At 47.0% G+C, this 22,843-nt stretch overlaps 1 protein-coding gene across 3 annotated transcripts in view; it reads left to right on the top strand.

Annotated features, from left to right (window-relative positions):
- plxna4 (plexin A4) overlaps positions 1 to 22,843 on the top strand; it is a 129,025-nt gene that overhangs the window by 18,989 nt on the left and 87,193 nt on the right. For all 3 annotated transcript variants that reach the window (XM_086021735.1, XM_086021737.1, XM_086021738.1), the window contains 2 exons: positions 156 to 1,512; positions 11,102 to 11,284. In XM_086021735.1, the coding sequence (XP_085877861.1) occupies positions 268 to 1,512; positions 11,102 to 11,284 (1,428 nt within the window). In that variant the 5' untranslated portion in view covers positions 156 to 267. The remainder of the gene's footprint in view (positions 1 to 155; positions 1,513 to 11,101; positions 11,285 to 22,843) is intronic.

Here is a 22,843-nt window from a genome sequence, read left to right on the forward strand (position 1 = left end):
TACTCTGAGGGGAGAATCAATTAGGGGTGTAGAGGCGAGAAGGTGGCCATGTTGATGACGTCCTCCGAGACGACTCATCTTCTCTGCTTGATCCATACATTGATTCTTTTGGCAACGTTTCTGCTGCTTCTCACCGTTATCTTCTTCCCTCCTAGGCGCATCATGCCCTCCATCTTGAAAGAGGCCTGATCCTGATCGGCCGACAGTAGTGGACTGTGCCTCCGTGCCGCGACTCGCTGCCCCCCCCCCCTCGGCCTCGGCACAGCCATGACGTCCCACGCCAGGACACGGACCTGCTTTTTTCTATGCTGCTTCCTCTCCACGTTAACGGCGCTGACGACGTCAAAGACGGCGGTACGAGCGCCGCAGTCTCAAGTCTCCGGCTCCCAAGTGATCACGGCGTCTCTGGAGGAGGAAGAGTACGCGTCGTTCCGCGCCCAGAACCCCGAATGGACATTCAACCATTTGGCGGTGGACTATCGCAACGGCAACGTTTACTTGGGGGCCGTCAATCGCATCTATAAACTGTCTCCGGGTTTGGAGGTGCAGGTGTCTCATGAGACCGGCCCGGATGAGGACAACCGCAAGTGCTACCCGCCGCGGATCGTGCAGCCTTGCAGCGAACCACTGACGCTCACCAACAACGTCAACAAGATGCTGCTGATGGACTACCGGGAAAACCGGCTGCTGGCGTGCGGCAGCCTCTACCAGGGCATCTGTAAACTGCTGCGCCTGGACGACCTCTTCAAGCTCGGAGAACCCTTCCACAAAAAGGAACACTACCTCTCTGGTGTCAACGAGAGCGGCTCCGTGTTCGGGGTCATCGTCTCCTACGGCAACGCCTCGCCGGACATGCTGTTTGTCGCCACGGCGGTGGACGGCAAGCCGGAGTACTTCCCCACCATCTCTAGTCGCAAGTTGGCCAGAAATTCCGAGGAGGATGGGATGTTCGCTTACGTCTTCCACGATGAGTTTGTGGCCTCGATGATTAAGATCCCTTCAGACACCTTCACTGTCATCCCAGACTTTGACATTTATTACATTTACGGCTTCGCCAGTGGAAGCTTTGTCTACTTCCTTACGTTGCAGCCTGAAATGGGGGGCGGCCCGACCACCGGCTCGTCCTCAGCGGGCCGAGAACAGGTCTACACCTCCAAGATAGTCCGGCTGTGCAAAGCGGACACCGCCTTCAACTCGTACGTGGAGGTGCCTATCGGATGCGTCAGCGGCAATGTGGAGTACCGACTGCTGGAGGCGGCCTACCTGTCCAAAGCGGGCGGCAACTTGGCGCGCTCGCTGGACGTCGCGCCGGACGACGACGTCCTGTTCGCCGTCTTCTCCAAGGGCCAGAAAAGACGGCCCCAGCAGGAGTCCCAGGACTCGGCCCTGTGCGTCTTCTCCCTGCGCAAAATCAACGAGAGGATCAAGGACAGGTTGCAGTCGTGCTACAAGGGCGAGGGCACGCTCGACCTGGCCTGGCTCAAGGTCAAAGATATCCCCTGCAGCAGTGCGGTGAGTACTGCTTTGACCTACCGCGCACTTTGTTGTTTTCTTGCAGTTTATTTGAGGCCACCGCAGGTAAGTGTCTCGGAAAGACACAGTTATGGCTGAAATGAAATACGGGGGTGGGGGGGGGAATGCTGCGCATTGATGAGCAGCGTTTTCTAGGGCGGGTTCACGCTCTGTCTCATTATCAAGTGATGTTCACTCTCCACTCACCCTTTTTTAAACAATGCGGCCCAGTGCTCAGCCAAATTACCATAATTCCATTCCCCTGTAACAACATTACAGATTCAGTGATTCAGTTCATCTCTCACACACACACACACACTAAGGGACGCTGGGTTAAATTGGGTCCTGAGTGTTTAGACTGCTTTCAACTGCCCAAACTATCTTATTTCTTCTCCTTGTTTAATAAAAACGGCCGACCCCAAGAAGGAGAAAATTACCTTTTTGTCCTATTGCGTTTGTTTTCGTTCTAAGCAGCCGCTGCTAAATGAACCACACCCGGATAAAGATATCAGTAAAAGTGCTCTCAGTTATTTCTGACAGTCTTACTCTAATACAGGATGCGCCTGCCGTGAAAGCATACGCCCGTGTTCTATGAAAAGAATGAAGTAGTGGTTTTACTGTTCAACAAACAGACGTGAAGTAATTGGCCCTAACCTTTACAAATAACGCATAAAAGCACCGCTAGAAAAAGTAGCTATTTTACGCCGTTCCAACATTCAGTGGGAGGATCAACAGCAATTCCCACAGTCGCTACAACAGTAAATAAATGTAGCTTGTACGGCCCAAGGTCATATTTCACAATTTGCCCAGTCTATGCACTTGTGACCTTCGCCGTCGACAAGCTCCGGGTTTGACCCTTTCTCGTGTCGGCCTCTGGAATCAAGGCGTAAATCTGGGAATACGTCTTTGGCTCGGGGCGCACGTGCCGGACCGCCGTCGTCTGCCCGCTCGAGGGCAGGATAAATCACGCCCGCAGTGGAGCTGTCAGCGGGCAGAGGAAATGCAAGTGTCTCTGTGTGTGTGTGTGTGTGTGTGTGTGTGAGAGAGGGCGCACGCTGGGCTTAGCACCGCGGAATGGTGCCATTTCACCACGCGCTTGAATTAGACCCCGCTGAAGACGGAGAGGCGGCGGACGCAGCGGGAGATCAATCACACGCACGCTCACGCACGTGAAACCGGGAGGCTGTAAGAAATACCGTTCGAAATAAGAGACTTTATGAAATTTTCATTAAAACAGCACTGGGCAAGAATTTGAACGTAATAAAAAATTGTAATAAATAACTGTTTTTGATGAAACATTGACTTACAAGTAGTTGAATGGGATTTTTGTCATGCCCTGGGGGGGGGGGGCGGTTCTGTATCGTTTTTACCGGCATTAAGCAACTTTGAGGGGGATGGGAGCAACCCTGGCACATTAAAAAAAACATACAAATGTCCTGAATTGCTTTACGGCATACTCACTTTGTCCTTTCGCTATCAGGCCGGAATTCGTCGACGCGCTATTACTGGTGTCATGGCAGAAGCCCAAAACAAAGAAAAAAAAACAAAAGTATCGTTTATCATCTGAGCTTTTAGCTGATGCGGCGTTAGCATCATTGCTACTTGCAAACGTGCATGATCAAAAGATGGACACGCTTGATTGCTGCTTTCGTCCAGTGGCTGCCGGCTAGTTATTAGCGGCTAAACCGCTAACGTTTACGCGGGCAGGCTACGCAAACTCTGCTCACATTTTCATTCTTTGCACTTCATCACTTGGACGCTACTTGTTGAAATGATCCAACAGGCGCATTTAGCTGCAAGTTCAGTTCTTGTTACGATTCATTTCTGTTTACGGCTTCTTCCATTTATTCTGTTCGCTTCCACTCGGACTCGCAAAGTGGTATCGGTGCGGTAGTATCGGAGCATTTTCGTTCCAAGTATGAGTACGGGACTGTTTGCATCTTTTATCAAAGACTTTTCAATGACAAAGCCTCAATAACATCAAACTCCCACTCGCCATATTAGTGCCTGCGAATGCAAATCGACTTGTAAACACCGTCGCCCCAAACATTAAAAGCAATCTGCATAAAAATGTTTTTAAAGCAGTCGTGCCAATCAAGTCTTTAAAGCAACACCGACGACACCTCAATAAATCCTCCCCGGCCATCTGACGGCAGCGGGGTGTGCTTTGATTAAACCGCAGCCTTCCGATTAGACGGCGCAAATTGCCAGCCAGATTGCGGAGCTATTACGCCCGACTGTCCGCAGTATTTACCTTGATTAAATCCCGGCGATGGGAGTTGAATAGTCCGTCGTAAAAAAGAAAAAAAAAAACGCGGCGTGGACACCAGATCATATTAATCAGAAGATGAGAGCATTATGAAATTAATTGACGGTGTACTTTCATCATATTAATATACAGCAGTGATATGATGACCTCTAGGCTAACTTGTTTGTGTCATTTTAGCGCTGTAAAATTTCCAAGCATGCTACTTAACATACACTTGCATCATCCATCACGCCCTATACTGCAACTAATTACATTTATCATGTTCATTGTTTTTTTTTTTTGTTTTTTTTTCAGCTTTTCAAACTTGCTATGAGGTTTTTTATTTTTTTTTTGTCTCCAATTAGACGACATGTGAAAACCAGCCCTACACACATATCTGGAGCGCTGTTTGTCTCCATGAGTCATCCCCTTTTGACGAATTTCATGTTTCTTTTTTTTTTTTATGTAACCATGGCAACCCACTTTAACCCCATTGCTGTCCATGTGGCTGTGGAACATAAGCAAAAAGCTTGTTTTGGGAAAATGTCTGCATTTCTCCACCTTTCAGTATTGTTTCCGAGCAGACAGTTGCGATCAAATATACAAAAACACACTCAAAGTCATACAATACCGTAGATGACGTCATATGATGCTTATATTTGATCATGAGACGATATGCCAATATTAATCCAGCATGAACGATGTTGCCTCGTATAAACTGCCAGATTGTTCTAGAGGATACCAGTGATTGGATAATGTTCACAGCACGAAGTAATCCTCGATCAGATTAACAATGAAGCCATTCTTTCCGTGATTATTCCTTTTTTTTTGTTTTTTTTTGTTTTGCCGAGGTTTATATCAGATAATGAAAAAGAAGCGCTTTGACTGACTTTGTGACTGTTTTCCATTCGGGAATAAATCAGTTCATCCTCGCTCGCTTTTCATAATCTGGTCTGAGAGAGAGGAAGCGGGATATGATGGAGAGGACAGCGCGGACGCTCCCCCTCCACCTTCAAAATGGCCACCACGCTTGGCCGAGCCACATAATGCACGCTCAACATTATAAGTCTGCAGAAAGGCTCGCGTCCATAGATCATTGTGAAGTAGCATGTGACCTATAAAACCAGCCGCCTGCACTTTACATGTTCGCTCAGTCAGCAGAAAAAAAGCAGTCGGGTGGGGGGAAAAAAAAAACAACAAAAATGTGGGGGTCTCAATAAATTTACACTTTTCAGGTGCTCCCATCCCACTTTATTATCGCTCTGTCCTCTCATCCGAATGCTTTCCGCGGCGACTTTCACACCCCTTTAACTCTGATGAGAGAACGACAAGGTCGCATGCAAGTCGCCAGCAGGCCGCGGCCGTCCGCTCATCCCCTCGGCTAATGATCATTAATTACATGTCATTAACCAACATGCCACGGGCCCTTCTCGCACATTCGTCATGTGCCTCTCGGCTTCACGTTCTGGATTGGCGCCGATTAATTAGATTTTTCTCCACGGCTGTTTCTTTGAGTCACACAGCTCCTTGTCGGCGCTCATTTGGAAGGAACTTCTGCAACGTGTTGTGGAATTTGTCGCCTGTGTTTATTTTTTTGGGGCGGTGTTGTTCCCACGCATTTGAAAAATAATACGGAGGGAGTACTCCTGACAAAATCGCAACGAATGTTAAAATCGGTATTGCGCAAGCGTTTATAGATAGAACATAAAATTCCCCAAAATGAAAATATCTCAAAAACCTGATGTGCTAGAAAAATAGTAACGACATTTATGAAATTGGCGTTAACTCTTCTCTGATTAAAGTTCGCTGTTTACCTGCGAAATGTATTTGCACTTTTTTTCCCCACAGTATTGCGATGGCGATTTAACATGCGATTATTTTTTTCAAGGTTCTCTTCCCATGCGTTTTTTAACAAACAGAAGCGAGAAATGTGTCTGTATTACAATATCCGATTCATTATACATAAATGTTTTGGTTCCAATAGGTTATGCTAACGCTAAAATAAAGACAAATGAACCTTGAATTAATATGAAAGACAATTTATTTACTTCACATGGAGTAAATGTGGACTATACCTCTGGAGCACTGAACTAATGATCTGATCGAGAGACTACTGTGATATAATTTTTTGAAATAAAATATATAATCTTGTGTACTAGGCCTAAATGGTTGTCTTAATCAGTGGCTTTCTGAATGATGATCAGGATGATCAGTCTGGGCCACATCCACAGGAAGTGAAAGGCTAGTTCGTTCATTAAGACTATCCAGACTGCCCCCCCCCTCTATCCTACTCCACTTCATCCCACTCCATCCATCCACATATCCGCTATCCGGCTCGCTGGCTGGCTGGCCGGCCTGCTAATTAAATCTCCATACATGATACCACTTGCTAAAGGTCAGTATTCATCACTATCATTATTCTGTGATTAAGCAACATTGTCTGCTGGCTGGCCTCATCTTGACAAAATTGGCGTGAGCTTTATTTCAAGATTTGGATGTAACATATCACACGTTGCCGTGCAGCTTTCATTTTCTTGTGCTTGCTCCCCAATTCTCAGCTGTTTATGATGAATTAGCACTGTTATGACTGGTTGTTACGTCGCTACTCTAACTTCCGCGTCATGTCTGCGTATGGGTCCAAATCCCGATCGTCACGTGACAAGCACCCCGTCGCTGCCCTTGTTCGCATTCTCCATCATTTGCAAGCAATTCAAATCAGCCCGTGCGTAATCACTGGGTGGTCCCCGCAGTGGCACGCGAAGGGGAAGTTAGCTCTACTGCGTGCGATGACTCAAACTGAATTGTAGCTCTACTTAGTCCGTGTTGGTTAAAGAAATGAAAAGGAAACTCTTGGGACGCCTCCATGAAGCATAAAAAAAAAAAAAGACTCTGGATCACAACATCATCAGCAGATTTATTCAATTAAATGCATTTTTGATTTTAGGAATAACAGTCTTATCACAGGATCTATTCCTTTTGTAACATCCCAGGATGTAGCAATGAAGAAATGTCATGCTAACCATGCAAGCATGTGACTCAGAACTATCTAATTTTGTTGAGGATTTTTTTTTTTTTTCTTTGCACGCAGCTTAATCCCAGGACCCCGGAGCAAGGATTTTATTAAACAATAAAAATATGACAACATAACAACGTCTGTGAAAAGTGGACTCAATCACACAAGCACTTAATTCTTGTGTAAAATGTGCTAGCCGTGTCGATCTTTGGTTAGCTTAGCTATTAGCATGGCGTCTCCATTCATCAGAATGATACTTGTCAGAAATGTAACTTATTCACCGCCATGATGGAAATGATGACTCACTTCGGAGTGACTGCAACGTGCTACACATCAGTAGCCAGCTGAAGCTAATTGCTAGCTAGCTGTAGCACCAAGCTACATCTCGGTTGTCGATTCTCAGTTTTGCCGTTTTTAGGCAAATTTTGCCTCAGAAATGCGATGCAAACTTCTTATTTGGAGCTTTGCCTACCGACTGACTGAAAAGAAGCCGAGTATTTGTTACCCAAATTGCAGCCTTTGCGATTTGAAAATTGCATTGTACCACATTACAATGTCCATTTAAATTTGCTTGATTGTTCAGCCCTAGTATGAATGTATCATGTAATTACAATGAGCTCGACTAATCCTTTTAGTCAGGACATAGTTCTGCCGATCATCCTGACAGGTCAGCAATTTGGCATCAGCGGATGCTGTATTATGTAATTATATACTTTAACGGGCGCTACTTTTTTCCTATCAAGGGAAAACTTCCCCTTCAATCACTGATAATGCATGAAAGCACAACCAGCTCGGCTTGGTATTAATGTGGAATCATCACATTACACCATAGTAGTCATCCAAATTTGTGTGGAATAATTGTCGTGAAAGGGACGAGGCCAGTACAAGAAAATGGAGTCTTTGGAGCTTGTAAGAGCAGAGCAGCGAAATGAAATGAAATTTCCTCTGCGGTTGAATATGTGTCATTAACTCTGTGAACCGTCAGCCAACGGAACGGGCCCTCGTCGCCGCGCCAGCCCAGATTAGGCCATACATCAGAGAGCGTTGGAGAGCGGATCTCTTTCAGTCGCCGCTAATCGCTTTTTCGCGTGGCCCCTTCTCTTTCTCGCAGCTCGGCGTGTATGTATCCGCTGATCCCCACGCGCATGCGGTCCAGGAGCGCTCTTGCTTTGTGCGTGGCGCTGGCAGCCGAAAAATGGATACGGCCGAGAGTGACCCGATTCTGCCTCGGCTTCTGGCCACGGTCCAAATATAGGAACTGCGCTCTCGTGTTGCCGCCTCTTGTGTCGGGACTGACTGGGCTTCGTCTTTGTTTGTTTTTTGGCTGTGCTGCGGGATACTCAAAGGAATACTTGACAATTTCCTTTTCATTTACCAATGACAACATATACGGATAGTCAGATTGACAGTAGTGCTCCCTGGAAGTCTGGCTTGGATTTGGGTTCAGTTCTTGGTCTGTCCATAAAGTATATCAACCTACCTGGGGTTTGAGTTCAATCTCCAGTCAGATCTAGCTATATTTCCATCCGTCTCTGTCCATCCATCCATTCGTCGACATGTACATAAAATATATTAAGATTTCAACGGTAGTTTGGGGGTTTCATGCTCAGTCCATCGTCAGATCCAGCTGTCGTTCCATACCAACCTATTTGGTGGGATTCAGGTTCAATCTCTGATCTAATTGATTGTCTATTTTCATCCATCTGTCCCTTAATTATATGAACCTACCAATCTAGTTGTTGGAATACGAGCTCATTCCCTTTTCTGATCTAACTTTGTCATCTTTCCGTAAAGTATACCAGCCCATCTAAAGAACTGACACAAAGGCCTAAGTATCAAACGCAAGAAAGACTGGACCCAAGGAGGTTACGTAGGGTTGCCTACATCCCCAAAAAAGAGGGTTGGGCTATGTAAAGTTAAGATTGGCACGACGGGTGATCAAACAAATGGGCTTCGCAAACAGAAGAAATAGATACGCGAAAGAGTTAAGGTATTTGTTGACAATGCGCTCATCTTCAGGGACTCAAACCGAGTGATCTGTCAGGGGCGGGCAAGAAATGTTAGTTTGTCATTTCCACAACACATCAGTGTTTTCCAAACGCAAACCTCACCGCGCCAGTCACATCAACATCCTATTAGCACGGCACGTCGAGCGCTGCATTGATATTATTTGCCATCCTGACCCGGGGCGTCTGTAGCGCCGCGAGTACCAATGTCATGTTCCAGCGGCGGCGTAATGAAAACGTGTCTGCTTCCTGACAGACAGAAAGTATATTTCACCAGATTGCAGCAGGCGCGCTCACGAAACACACTCGACGAGATGGCAGATGTGATTGGCAAGCGGCTGGAGCAATACGGCGAAGAACACGGCACGGGGCTGCGGGACGTGATGAAAACACACATTTTGCACTCGCGCCACGCGAATGCACACACACACGGATCATGTCAAATGATTTATTTTGGATTATCAAAACCACTTTTGCAGGCTCGGAATCAGGTAATTGCTCTTGACAGGAATGTCTTTGCGTTTTTGTTATTCTCTGAGGAAGCATTTAATAATGAAGGCGGTTTTCTATCTGCTAGAGCCTGTTAGCCTTTTAATCTCTTGGAAGATAAAATACTGAATACTACGAAGCGGGAACTTTCTGGAATAGCTGGTTTGTATGGAATCACCTCAGTATCACGAACTGTCCGTGCCAATCGTCCATTTTGATAAGCGCTCCCCGTGTCTTTGTTTACCTTCTTCCTTTGTCCTTGCTCATTTTACCCTCCGACCCCGTGACACCATCCCGGTTCCGGAACCGACTAATCTTCACCGATCATTCATACCCCTTAAACTCCTCTCGCAGCCCAAAAGCTCACTCTGGCCGAGATAAGCCACGTTCCAATTATCTAATGAAAACCAGGGTCTATATTTCTTCTGTCGTGACGATGGCCTCTCGTGAAAGGTTACGAAGAAGCACTACTCGGGGGTGAAAAATGGAAACCGTGACTAAAGGAGCCACTTAATCCAAGAGCATTCCACCTCTGACCGCTTCCCACTTTGCGTTTCAAACAAATGAACACTGTGTTTTTTTTTTTTTTTTAGTTTGGCATTAATTAGTGTTTGTCCTGCGAGTGCCAAGGCGTCACATTATACTCGGGGATAATGGACGTCGCGTGGTCACCGGACCATAACTCAAGCCCTCTATCTTGACGGACGCTTTTTGAATGAATGCAAAGGCGTCGTCACCTGCCAAGTCTTCCCTCGCATTCAATCACACGGTGAAGCTATTCATCACACCATGCCACTCGCCTCCTAAAAAAAGTGTTTTCAAATCCAACCCCGCACACAGGCGGAATAATGACCAATCCCCGGCGCCATTATTCGCTTATCAAAGCCCATAAGTCATCCTACCCCACCCGCTGACGTAAATATTGTCTGGCGACAGGGTGGAATGCCCTCAGACTTGTTTTTCCTTCGCAAAGATGGCTGCTGAGGGTACATGAATGCATCGCAGGGATTTGCTTTGAAGCGCCATGACGCTTTGCATCATTTCCCATTTTAATATCTCGCCACGCTGGCGTCGGTTGGACTGCGGGGAATCGTGCCTGACGGCTCAGCCTCTGGCGCTGCAGCCTGACGGCGGTCCTCTTCCGTCTCCGTCATCTCCTCGCGCTCGCTTCCGCTCTTCAACAACAACAAAAGTCTTCGCGCGGGGTTCCCGCTGGGGGCTTGGAATTTTGCGCCGAAAGGGTTCTCGTCACAACAAAGTACTTTGCTCGTTAGATGGAGTTGGTCAAATAAAACCAGGAGTGTCCCACTGTCCCGCCGCAAGATCACAAGCTTGCCCAAGCTGCAGACTTTTCAAGCAGATCATGTGGTGTTTTGATTCATTCGCTGCCCTGAGCATCTGACAGTTCCTGGCTGAGAAGATCTCCCTACTCACCCTTGTGATCGTTTTCTCCTTCTCAAAACTTTTCTGGCAAATACTGTGTTGTAAAACTGGTGCAGTCACTTGAAACAAATCGGGCACTCTAAAAATAACACAATTTTGGGTCAAAAATGGACCGATCTACTATTAGTGGTCAAATTGAACCACCTTCTTGCGTTGTTTTGTACAAAACTACCCAACCCAGAAAGTTGGGTCAAATTAACCCAAGTAGGGGATTGGTCGATTTTTGACACCAAATTGTGTTATTTTTAACCCAACTTTTTTTTTAGAGTGTGCTAAATACCCCGTGCCTCATGCTGCTTCATCACACCATCATTGTCTTATTATCACATGTTATGGTAACTATTGAAAGGCTGTAAATAATTTCCGCCGTCGTTGGTCATTCCCATGCAGCTCCTGACCATCGACGACGACTTCTGCGGCCTGGACATGAATGCGCCGCTTGGCGTGTCGGAGATGGTGCGCGGCAGGCCCCTCTTCTCCGACGCCAACGACAAGATGACCTCCGTCGTGGCCTACGTCTACAAGAACCACTCGCTGGTCTTCGTGGGCACCAAGAGCGGGCGCGTGAAGAAGGTAAAGCGGAGTCACCTTTCCGAAATGAAGGTTCTAGGGGAGTGTGCTACGGATGGCGGGAAGGAGAGTCGTAGTAAGGCGGATTGACTTTCATGCCGACTCGCTGAGTCGGCTGTTTTTGCTGCGGCGAGAGGTGCGTGCGTGCGCGCAATGAATTTGAGTGTGTTGTGAGGGAAGCGGAGGTGTGATCAAGAGAGCCCCTGAGGGGGGATTTGATTCCCGAAGCCAAACCTATCCGGTGTCTCTCTACATCCTCCTTGTCCATTACGCACACACCCACCCACACGCATGCTTTCCTGCGCATCCTCTACATCACAAGTCGACTTTTTCTCCACTTTGGACTTAAATCCCGGCCGCCGTGGGGGGCGGAAATGGGAGCCCACGTCAGCATGTTGCAGAAGTTGCTAGACAGCACACATCAGCATGTTGCAGAACTGATTGGACTTCTTATCTGTTTCTTCAGGCGCATTTAAGTTCAAATACATTTTTGGGGCCATAACAATTTGCTGCATGTGTAACTAAGTAAGGAAATTTGTCAGACTTTGAAGCAAACTGGGGACTTTTTGTACCATGTAGCATATGTGAGGACATTTTGCCTTCTCCGGTGGAATGTCGCACGCTGTACGGCAATCGGCGAGGCTGTGGCCAAATACGATTTCTTAAGCGAAACGTGAGTGGGATAAGCCAGGTTTGAGCCTTTTGCGCCTTGTGCCCCGGGTGTCCCCGGCATGCCCCCTCGGCCTTTCTCGGGGCTAATGGGATGACGCGCTGCCGCGAGGTGCGATCGCCGGGCGCTAGCTTGCGCACCTCTTTATATCGGTCTTGATTTAAGGCCGTGGCTGTGACTAACTCTGGGCCAGTGAGCCTCACAGGTCTGGAGAAAGCGAGGGAAGGTTGAACTGGAGGCCAAAAGCCGTGTTCTTGAAGATGAAGAGCGACACAGAAGTGATCCGGAGAAATATGACCGAGCGCTGCCAACACACACAAGCGAGCTGTGATTTTGACACTGTTTGTTATTCGTGATTACCGGCCCCTTCCTGTGTTTGTTTTGCTGCTTTTATTGCGCACGGGGGCTCGAGCGGCCCGGGCGACGCTTTTTCCCGCAATAACCAACGCTGCACAGCAACTATGTAATCATATTTTATACCTGCTGCTCATGTATGATAATGAGCAGCAAATTTAGTGTCCGCGGGTAATAAAAGCGTCAGCGGTTATGAATACTGTCCCGCTTACAAATACCGTACGCCTGCAAATAAGGGCCACTAGGTTATGTTTCTAAGATACTAGTTGTCAATTTCACGTGAAATCTGCTTCTTGGCCGTTGTTCTCTTCAGCTTGTGTCCGTATGGCGGACATGTTGGACAGAAGGTGATCAATATCCCGCTATCACAAGTGCACACACACACACACACACACAGCCCCGTTACAAGCCAATGCTCCCCTCCCATCCGCGGTGGGCTCCTCCCCGGTCGTTAAAGTGTATACCATTAGATGACATCACGGGTAATAAAAGACAACAGCACAACAATAAAAGGTCCGAGCCTCGGTCCACCTCTTTTATCAGTGACTTTATAAGCCCACCCTCCCGACTAATGGCTGTTGATTTATATACCCTCGTCCACCTCAACTTGTTCCATCTACAAGCCCCTCCCCCCACCCCCACGCCACCGCACCACCTTCCCTCAGTCTTTTTTGGCTTTTAACTGTTATTTATGGTGCTGTGAGCGACACATCCGTCTGAATAAAAATGAGCGTTACGGTAAAGTAGAGTGGATGGACCTTAATGCACCGATGTTTGGGGCCAGCTCGCTTTTAATGACATCATGAATTTAAGAGGGGCGGGAAGCGTTAAGCGAATGAAATTTGGCGCGCTCGTGAAATGTTTCTATTTGACGAGTTGGAATGATATTTTGTTTGCCCCGCGGATTCCACTGCACCTTACGGCCAATATGACAGTTGATGGCTTGATTAAAGAGGCGTCGTTTGAAAATGTGAGCTATGGCTAGGTGGGCTTCGCACCTCATGAGGACTTTCGTTCGATATAGACAAAGAGAAGCGCTAATGTCGTCTTACGTCAACCAGATCCGAACCTCTTCGCCTGATTGGTAATATCAACCGGTGTATATTGTCTCATCGATGTTAGGTGTTAATGGCATTTTCAGTCAAGTCATAAATCCGTCCGCTTCAAAAAAAAAAAAAAAAATCAAAGAATGCTTTACAGCTTAAATAGCACCAATAAATAAACACGAGGCTTTGCCAAGGTTGGATCGATACGGGCCGGCGAATGTGGAAATGCACTACTGGATTCATTCCATTGTTGATTTTAAGATTGTCTTCACGCAAAAAAAGACGTCATCGCAGGAATGACTCGCTTTCCAAAGTAACTTCTTCCACTTAGAACTCACTTACGATTTGCCGTTTGGTTGACTGTGGGACAGGAAGAAGTGGCAGAAAAAATTCCGGAAAAGCTCAGTTCCTGAATTGAAAATGGGATCTCGGGAGTTGGAGTGGCGCTTTGAAGAAGCGAGCGCAACATTTCCTCGCTTTTTTTTTTTTTTTTTTGCTTTCATGGTCGACCAACTTTAAATTGGTTCCCTCTCGAAAAGGAGACACTTGATCTAAACCCATTCCCATGCCCGCATACAAGAGGGACCCTCGGAAATGGTCTCACCTGAGTCTTTCCGTGCGTCTCCTGATAGAAACGGTAAACTATCCGATATACTCGAGCCCTTGCTTCCCTTTGAATTTCCCAGCCGCCTTCCTCAGTCTTTCCATGGCTGAGTGGGTATTGCCGCGAAAGTTCTTTGATGGCCACCTCCTGCCATATGGCGTCCGTCGGCTTCGCTCGGAGATGGAGATGTGACGGAGATGAAAGGCTCCGTTGTTGAGGCTGAGGTTCAAAGCCATCGCTCGCAGGTCAATGGTCAAGGGGAAATCCTCGACCCTCCCCGCAGGCGTTGCTTTAGCGTATGGTCATTTGCCCGTGCTGCGTAGTAGCACGGATGGAAAACCAGATCGGAGACCGAGGGCCGCCTGCAGAGGTGCTAATGCAGCTCCCCTCCGCCTCTCCCGACGGAGGGGGGGGGGGTGCATTTGGCGCTCGACACAATGAGCAGCTAACCTTGACACGAGCGCCGCGCGGCATGCAAAGGATGTCGGCTCGGACGAGCTCGAGATGAAGCATACGAAACAATGGCTGCGCATGCAAAAGCGAAGGGCAATCGTTGCTTCTTTTTCGGCAGCGCGGATCATTCGTCGGAATCTGGGTCGACGCCGAGAGCCGGGTGTCAGGTTGTGACGGTTCAGTCGCCTCTTAGCGCGGCTGCTTCTTTCCAGTCTGCGCCAATCAGACTGACGAGGGGGCAACGACGCATGACGAATGTGGGAGAGGAAGTCAAATCGCAGACGTAAAGACAAAGAGTGGGGATGTAAGGCCTTCCAGTGTTCGTGTCTGTCATATCAGGTGTCGGCATCAGCGGCAAACGGGTCAATCCCGACAGAGGATGGTTAACGTTTGCTGTTGCGGAGGGAAAGGTCAACATCTTCCCTCAACCTTCTGTCAAGTCCCCACTTTGGCGCTCCCCCATTCGCCCTCGTCATCACAAACATGCCATTTATCCGCCGTTTCATTATTCCGCTCACTGGCTTCCCGACGTTGTGTCATGCTTTGAAACATCCTAACCCAAAAAATTGTAAGTCAATTGTACGTTAAAGCGGAAGTCAACGCAAACATACTTTTCTCAAGAATATGTTCTATGCACCCCCACTAGTCGAAAGAAGGCATTCTGATAAATATTGCGTTTGTGGAATAAGTGTTACCCACTCGTTTTTAGCCATCTCTGGGGGCGGCCATTTTGTCACAACTGCTCACAACGACCAATCCCGACTCAGATTCAGATAATAGGTCTGCCGTGATTGGTCGTTGTGAGCAGTTGTGATGTCCTTTTCAGTCGACAGAAGACAAAATGGCCGCCCCCGGAAATGGCTAAAAACGAGTGCATTTTGCTGCCTAACTTAGATTCCACAAACGCAAAATCAATTTAATCGATTTTCGATTAATCGTTACACCCCTAATGACAATCGATACGTATTAACGTCATTTTGCACCTGATTAGAAAATGTGATTGTCTCAAAAAGAACTCGCTGGCACCGCCCTGTGGACTCAGTAACTCGACTTGAGCACATCCTTTGAGCTGTTTATTGCTTTGGACTGTTCCCATATGTTGCGTGGGTTGATTGCGTCCTTGTTTTGCGCGCGTGTTTGTTCGTCTTCCACGCTCGTCTCCGTTCGCGCGCGATGGGTCGGTTAGCTCCAGATGCAGATTATTGAAACGGGCCGAGCCGAGGCGCGGTCAGTGGAGCAGAGGATTAACTGCTTAGAGCTAATGATGAAATATGCCGGAGGATGTGTTGGCATTGTGCTCCGAAATCAAATCCTCTCCGCCCTTGTTACGCTGTCAGAACACGTCGACGGCGAGGCACCGCAACCCGACCGAGCGGCGTGATTCCGGCCAGTGGTCCAAACTGCTGCTGCATGCAGCTAGCACCACGAGAATGCTAATGTTCCCGCGCTGTTAAGTATTCCTCGGCAGTGCTTCCCAGTTGACTTGGCGCTACGTGTGTGTGTGTATGTGTGTGTTGCTGCTCCCTTACCGGCTAATGCAGCAGCGTGTTGCCATGGTAGCAGGCGGCTATCAACAGCATAGCTTGGAATGTATACTCCGACGTGACAAACATGCACATTTCACAAGAGACCATTATGCTGAGAGTGTTTGACATGTGACAAGGCTGACCATTGCATTCATCAAAGTCGTAATAGGGTTGCACAATTAATTGAATTTTGGCCTGGATTTGGACGCCTGGATTAAATCATTCTTATTTTCGGCGATTATGAACATTTCAAACATCTAATCATGCGCTTCTTTATCATTTATTCTTTTGAGTTCGAATTTGTTTTACTCAAGGAAGACATCCATCTCTGATTTTTTTTAAGCATGTGATGGAGTTTGCCATTTGGGCCCCGCCTTCCTACCTAGCGTAGCGAGGTGTGAAGGATATACTGTATTGCTTCCTCCTACGCTAACAATTAGCAGGTTAGCGAGTGTGCCTGCCTGACTCGGCAGATGCAAAGTGTGTTGTAAAAATAACCGGTCACCTTCCGTGTGTCATTTCGATGTGTATTTATAGCCTGGCTTTTTCCCCCGTCATCGGTGCTTGTTCATAATTGATAAGTTTTCCAGGGTGCGCACGCATCCTCGTCGGCTCGATACAATGGCGATTTTTGCCGCTAGAAATCACGGTTGATGGAGTCATTTGCCTTCGTGTTAACTTCGAGCCCCAAAAAAAAATGAATTTGTATTCCGACAAGAAGCTGAGCGGAATGTGTTTTATTCCCCCAATGGGAAGCGGGAGGCAGCCCGGCGAGGCCGGAATTGGCGAGCGGGAATAATGGGTCCAGGCTCGCGGAGATGGAGAGAGCAACGATGGAGACGGCCTGTTGGGACGTAGGGCGAGAGCGCTGGGGGGGGGTGAAAAAAAGATTCTGATGTTCGTTTTTGTGCAGCTATTAAGGCAAGTACCCGCGTGTAGCGGCGAGACATTTGGAGAGGCCATTCCCGCCTCCCGTGCATGCGTGGAGGCTGAAGGGCCCGAGCAGGCAGAGAGAAACTGAAGAGGGAAAATGACTCACTTTTCGTCTGTGCTCTCTCTTTTTTTTTTTTTTTTTTTTCCCTTTCCTGACGGTATGAACCGGAGTTGACTCGCTGAGCGTTGACGGCTCGGGGTTAAGAAAAGGACGTGGCAAGGTCTGACACGTCACGGACTCTTTGATCCAACGTATCATCTTACAATATTGCCATTGGCTGCCTTTAGTATTCAATCTACAAGACATACTTGAGCTTTTTTTTTTTTTTTTTCCGTCATTGCCTCAACATACACGCTACTCTCTGTAGCGTAACATCACAGTGTCTCTAATAGCCACTCAAAGCCTGGCGCACAGCAGCGTGTCGGATCATTTATCAAAACATCCAAGTCGCTCATTTGTTCATATTGTACATGAATTTCCAAGCGCATCACTGCAACCGATTCTGTGTGTTGAATACGTGTTATGATCTCTCCTCCCTCCCGATCCTGGAAGTCATCTAATCACCCGGCGAGGAGCGACACAATACTCCAATCCACGTTTTTGACACCCTCAAAGAGCTTGTTTGAGTTCTTACCCTCCATCTCGCCTATTAAGCCCACTTGAAAAGCCCCGCGTCTAGTCAGCCAGTTAATTAGCCGCGCTATTAGCGGCCCTTAGCTATAGCCTGTTATTGTCAAGGCAGCGAACGGGGAGATAATTATGCACAACTTTTCTCTCGTCTTCACACTGCCGGATCACGGAGTATGTCGACGCGCCGAACTTGTATGGATGTTTTCTGCATGGCAAGACTTTCATAACAGTGATGAACGCTGTCGCCGATTTCCTTTCAGATCTGAGTCAAATTCATACTATGTTGCCCTTGAACCGTAGTGGCTATCGGGAATTTCCGATCTTCGATAACTCCGGTGTTTGCAAGCCGTGTTTCCTTCCTCTGTTTATGCTTTGCCATGATTCCGCCACAAATCATTTGGGCAAGATCTCGATATTTTTACCATTCCGTACGTGTTTGTCTCAGGAATGTGTGTTAGCTACAGCACAGCATGAACTAGCCCCATGCGGCACACATTTTAATCAACCATTCTCAAAGGTTGTTTTTGATTAAATGCTATATAAAATGTTTACGGTAGCAGCACCTCAAGAAAATGAACAATTTATTATTTTTTAATTATGCCTATGGCGTAGGAGTGCCGAATAATTGCAAGGGGACTGTTGGTTTTCGCTCCAGCAGTGAAAAAAAATCAAATCAATGGTATGTGTGCAGCTAATCACGCAGGGTGTTCTTTTCAGCGATCAGCGTTCTTTTATTGGGTACTTGAACAGGTGAGACATGAGATTTCTCTGTATTAGTAGTGATCAAGCATTATTTTTCTTTAATAGTTACTCAAAAAAGATCTGTTGTGCCACTCTTTGTATAAAAAGTACTCTTTGTCTCATACACTGCCATTGGCGGATTTACTCGTCTTTTTACAGTCGAGCCATTCAATCCCAGAAATTTATTTCCCAATTTTTTCAAACGTTACAGGGTCTGAAAATGCCTGGCGGCGAATGAGTTAAAAAAAAAAAAAACTTATGATGGAAAAAAAAGAACACGAAGCTCCTCAGTGGAGACAACAATTGACGTATAGATCGATCCATTTTTCTCCCTTTTAAATTTCTGTCATTGCGTTACTCACTGGCTCTGTTTACGCAGCTATATCGAGGACACATCACTGCAGGTGAGGCCCCCGCCTCCCCTCCCTCTCACCGGCCAATCATTGCTCGCCGTAGGTCTCTTGGGGCGACCGGTGCCCTCGCTCACCTTTCTTTTTTTCCATCCTCCGCTGCTCCCATCTTCCTTCCTCTCACTTTGCAGCCTCACAACTGGGTCATTCTTTCTCTCCCTGCAGTCAAAGGCAGCTACGATGGTTTCGACTACATTTTGAGGCTGTAAACGGAATTGAGGACTGCAGACACAGTGGTTTCCATTCTAGGGATGGGCATTTAAAATAATTGTATCATTAATCAGAGATGAGAAGATCATATCTAGTATAACACACTAGATAAAAGAAATGGGGCGTTCGGTATGCTCCGCACGAGACGATACGCCCTTATGAACTGCGGGTTTTTTTTTTTCGGTTTTGTGATTCTTTGCCCGTGCACTCTGTGTATTTGCATGTGTGCATGTTCACCCACTCAAAGTTGTAACTGTATCCGGCTTCAAAGTTCAGCTCATGGATGAGGTCAAGCCCACAAGCATGAGCGGAGAATTTAAGAAATTTTGAAGCTTTCATTCAAAATCTCTGGTGCGGATTAGTTTCGGTTTCCCCCGTTGATTACGGCGACGGGGGAGGGTGATTATACAACGTACGTTTTGTTATAAGTAACTTAGATTGCTGAAATTTCACCTGATAGCCAACATTTATGGAAACTCACCGTACATTGCACATATTTGTCCCTGTTCAGAAAATCTCCCAGCTGCTCTTTATGTTTGCTTTGCCTTATTTACGCGCTCGTATTGCACCGCTTCCCTTACATAATCTCATAGTAACACATACACAAACACGCTGTGTGGTGCGAGGGCGGTGATGTTGCGATTCAGATTCCTCGACTGAGCAGATGTGACTGTAAACATCCGCCGGTGTGACTCTGTGACAAAGACACAGGTGACGAAAACAGACTTTTTATTGTTTGCCTTTTGTTTGCCAGCCCGGTAGCACCCCAAAAAATGGAGAAAGCCACTTATGTGTCTTTTAGTTTTTTTTTTTTTTTTCATCACACGTCCCTGCCTCGATCCACTAAAAAGTGAGCAACGTTGACATTTTTAATCCCTCTTCTTCACGTCCTTGATTCTTGACATACGGGCACCCTGGGAAATTGGACTTCCAAGGATACTCTGATGTTCGACCCCCCTCCTCCCCCCGCCTTCCCTCCGCACCAATCCCCCCTTTCCCCCCTCAGTCTGCTTTCAGTGTTGACGAAATCTCAACACAGCATCTTGTCTACAACTCTTCCCTCTAGAGATGGAGGCCTCATTTTTGCTCCCGCATGTAATCAAATTCCACCCGTTCATTAAAGCTTAGCGGCAACATTTAGAAAAAAAAGAGTTTGCCTTCCGATATGGAAGCTGCTAAAAGCTACCAGGGGAAAATAGCTCTTTTGCATTGTTTCATCTGTGTTTGGCTAGCAAAACTGCGGATGAAGTCAGAACTGCGGACGTTCCCATCTGGTTTGGCGTCTCTTAGTTGGGCTACAACTGGTGTTTAGTCTCAGCAACGACTTTCAGACCAAATCAAACCTCTGTCCTCTCCCCCTTCTGCCGCCCCGGCTACCATCTGGCGCTAGCCCATGGTCCTGTTCACGCCTTAGCTACATTACAACCGCACTTCTCAGATTAAAGAAGTGCTGTGCCGTTTGCATCGAAAGGATGCTGGCTCAGTTCAATTGAGTCTCACGAGTACCTAGTGTTGTGCTACAATGGCCCGCACTTTCGTTTTGCCTGGCGTCTGAACACACTACAGATGCAAGCGCGCATGCTAAAACGCGTTGGCAAGCGCCGCGTCTACCACAACGTGAGCTGCAGACTTGGCGGCCAAAGGCACCACGGCATAGACGGCGCTCCCAAATAGGAGCTCCCGCTTCACCCCGACCCCGGCTCGAGCTTGTTTTTCCGTCTCCCAGACTTCTTTGCGTCGACTGATCTGTTTGTCACGCTCCTTTAATTGGAAAACGCTCTCCCAGCGGGCTCGCATGGCGCCATCCTTCTTGAAGCTCTTTTTTTTAATACCTTGTTTGAGATCAGCAAGCCGGCTTGCAGCTGCTGGATAAGCCATTGGTTTGTGATTAGTATATAGGGCCAGCATGTCTACCAGTGCTTGAATAATGAGCTTGTGGTGGCAGTTGGGGCGCACTGTAGTTTTGGTGGTTTGGGGGGGAAATGAAGCGACGGTCTACTCTCATCTTTTCGGAAACGATTATGCGTCGGCTTCATTTGTCTCCAAGGAGTGCCAAACATGTCGGAGCCCCCCGGAGCTCTGGATTTCTATTGTTTGGTTGAAAGCCGTGGCATACTCCTGCAGTTTGGATACATTACCTTCTTGTTTCTTTCTCTCTGATAGTGGTAGAAGAGAAAGATCGAGAAGTCGGACATCTTTCCATCAATAACCCTGCGCCCTGACGACCGCACACTGAGGCTTCTTAATGTTAAATGGCCTCTAATTCTCTGTATCGGGGGATTATACGTAATTGATTTATGGATGAGGAGTGAAATTACTCAGCATTTGAGGGAGAAAAGGGACATTTTGTCTCCGGGCCTAAGATCCGTTCGGGAGCTAATGGAGGAGCTGAGCTTTAGGCCGTCTTTATAATTACGGCTCGGAAATAGGAACAAATGCTACATTTAAAGCAGATTGTTGTCACCGATACAAGAGTCTGGACCCTGAGGCTGTCTTTGTGTAAGATTTAAAGGAACAAAAAGCACCGTTGACAAACGTTATATTACACCGTACACACGACATATCCTCAGTTTACATAGGCTAGTGTTTACTGCGAGTGTCCACATCTCTGGCAGAAGCTCGTAAAGAAGAACGAATCCCCAAAACCTGATCCCAAACGGAATACCGCTGTCTTATTTTTCTAGCAAACATCAATAAAAACTCTGTCTACATCGCACTAGATCCATTTCACAGCAGTTGTTTTTTTTTCTTTCCCCGCCCTCCCTCACTGAATAAAAGCCTCAATGAGAGTGGAGGCATTTTCGTCTCTGGTTTATTCCTCGGCGATAGCATATCTCGACCCTCTGCAGTTGCTAGGCTGCGTTGCTAAGCAACTAATATTGACTATTATGGGATTCAAACGGACTCAATGGGGAAGTTTAGCACCGGCAAGATGGCCTTCTGTTTGTACGCTGCGTGGTGTCAAGTTGCGCACGATTTCCAGTTGTACAGAAGGGCCGTCAACAACAGCTGCAACTCGGAAATCATTGCCAGTTAGTTTGCGGCAAGTTCAGTTTGCTTGGATAAGATTATTTTCATGTCCCCAAGGACATATTGTAACTAAGAGAAGCAGCTATCGGTTTTGTTCAGGGTCTCGCAGATTTTGTAGCAGACTCACAGTCTTAGTACTGTTGAACAATCGCTCAAAAGCAAAACATTCACAACCAGTCTCAGCACTCAGAAAGAGTCAAAACATTTTTATTCAGGCTCGTATGGAGTCAAGTTTAGGTCAAGGTGAAGTGCCGGTTGAGAGCTGGACAATTTATACGACTACCCACCATCCACCGTAGTTCTCGATGTTCGCACAATGGGATGCGTGCACACACAAACAATCTTCCTCTCCGCCTGATATCGATCGCTTCCCTCATTCTCGGCCCCTTCAAAGGTGACTCTCCGACCTTCTCGGTCCCCTCTATTAAAAGTATTGCTGTTGAATCTAATCCGTCACACTCGACAGGAATCTCGTAAAGAAACACGTCACCCGAGCGGGCACATCTTTTGGACACGCAAGGCAGACGACTGATTCCAACCAAGAGGGAAATTTGCATGCCAATAGGAGTGTGAGAAGGCAGTGATGGCATGGAAAGTTTGTCATTTCCCCGCCAAGGCGAGAGAGGTCTATTGTCTTGATTTATGAATCAGATTAATTGCGTGACTTGGAGGATTTGGTTTGACAATGACGGGTTCAAAGGAAAAAAAAAAAAAGAAAAAAAGTAGAAACAGGTTTGTGGATATACAGTCACGTTTGAGGTCAAAGATTCTTCCGGACACAAGATTAAGACTTAAGAGTCTTTTTTTTTTTTTTTTTTTTTGCATTGATTTGAAAGCAGAAATGAGTTTCTGTAAGCCATCAATCAAAGGGTGGATTGTGTCATCCAACGATGGCCATGTTTGTTGGTTTTCGCAGGGTTACTTGATTCATGTCTAGTAAAGCTTTTACTCAAA

Source organism: Filicampus tigris, chromosome 22 (genome assembly GCF_054856515.1).
Source record: "Filicampus tigris isolate MCC_2025a chromosome 22, RoL_Ftig_1.0, whole genome shotgun sequence".
NCBI classification, from domain to species: domain Eukaryota; kingdom Metazoa; phylum Chordata; class Actinopteri; order Syngnathiformes; family Syngnathidae; genus Filicampus; species Filicampus tigris.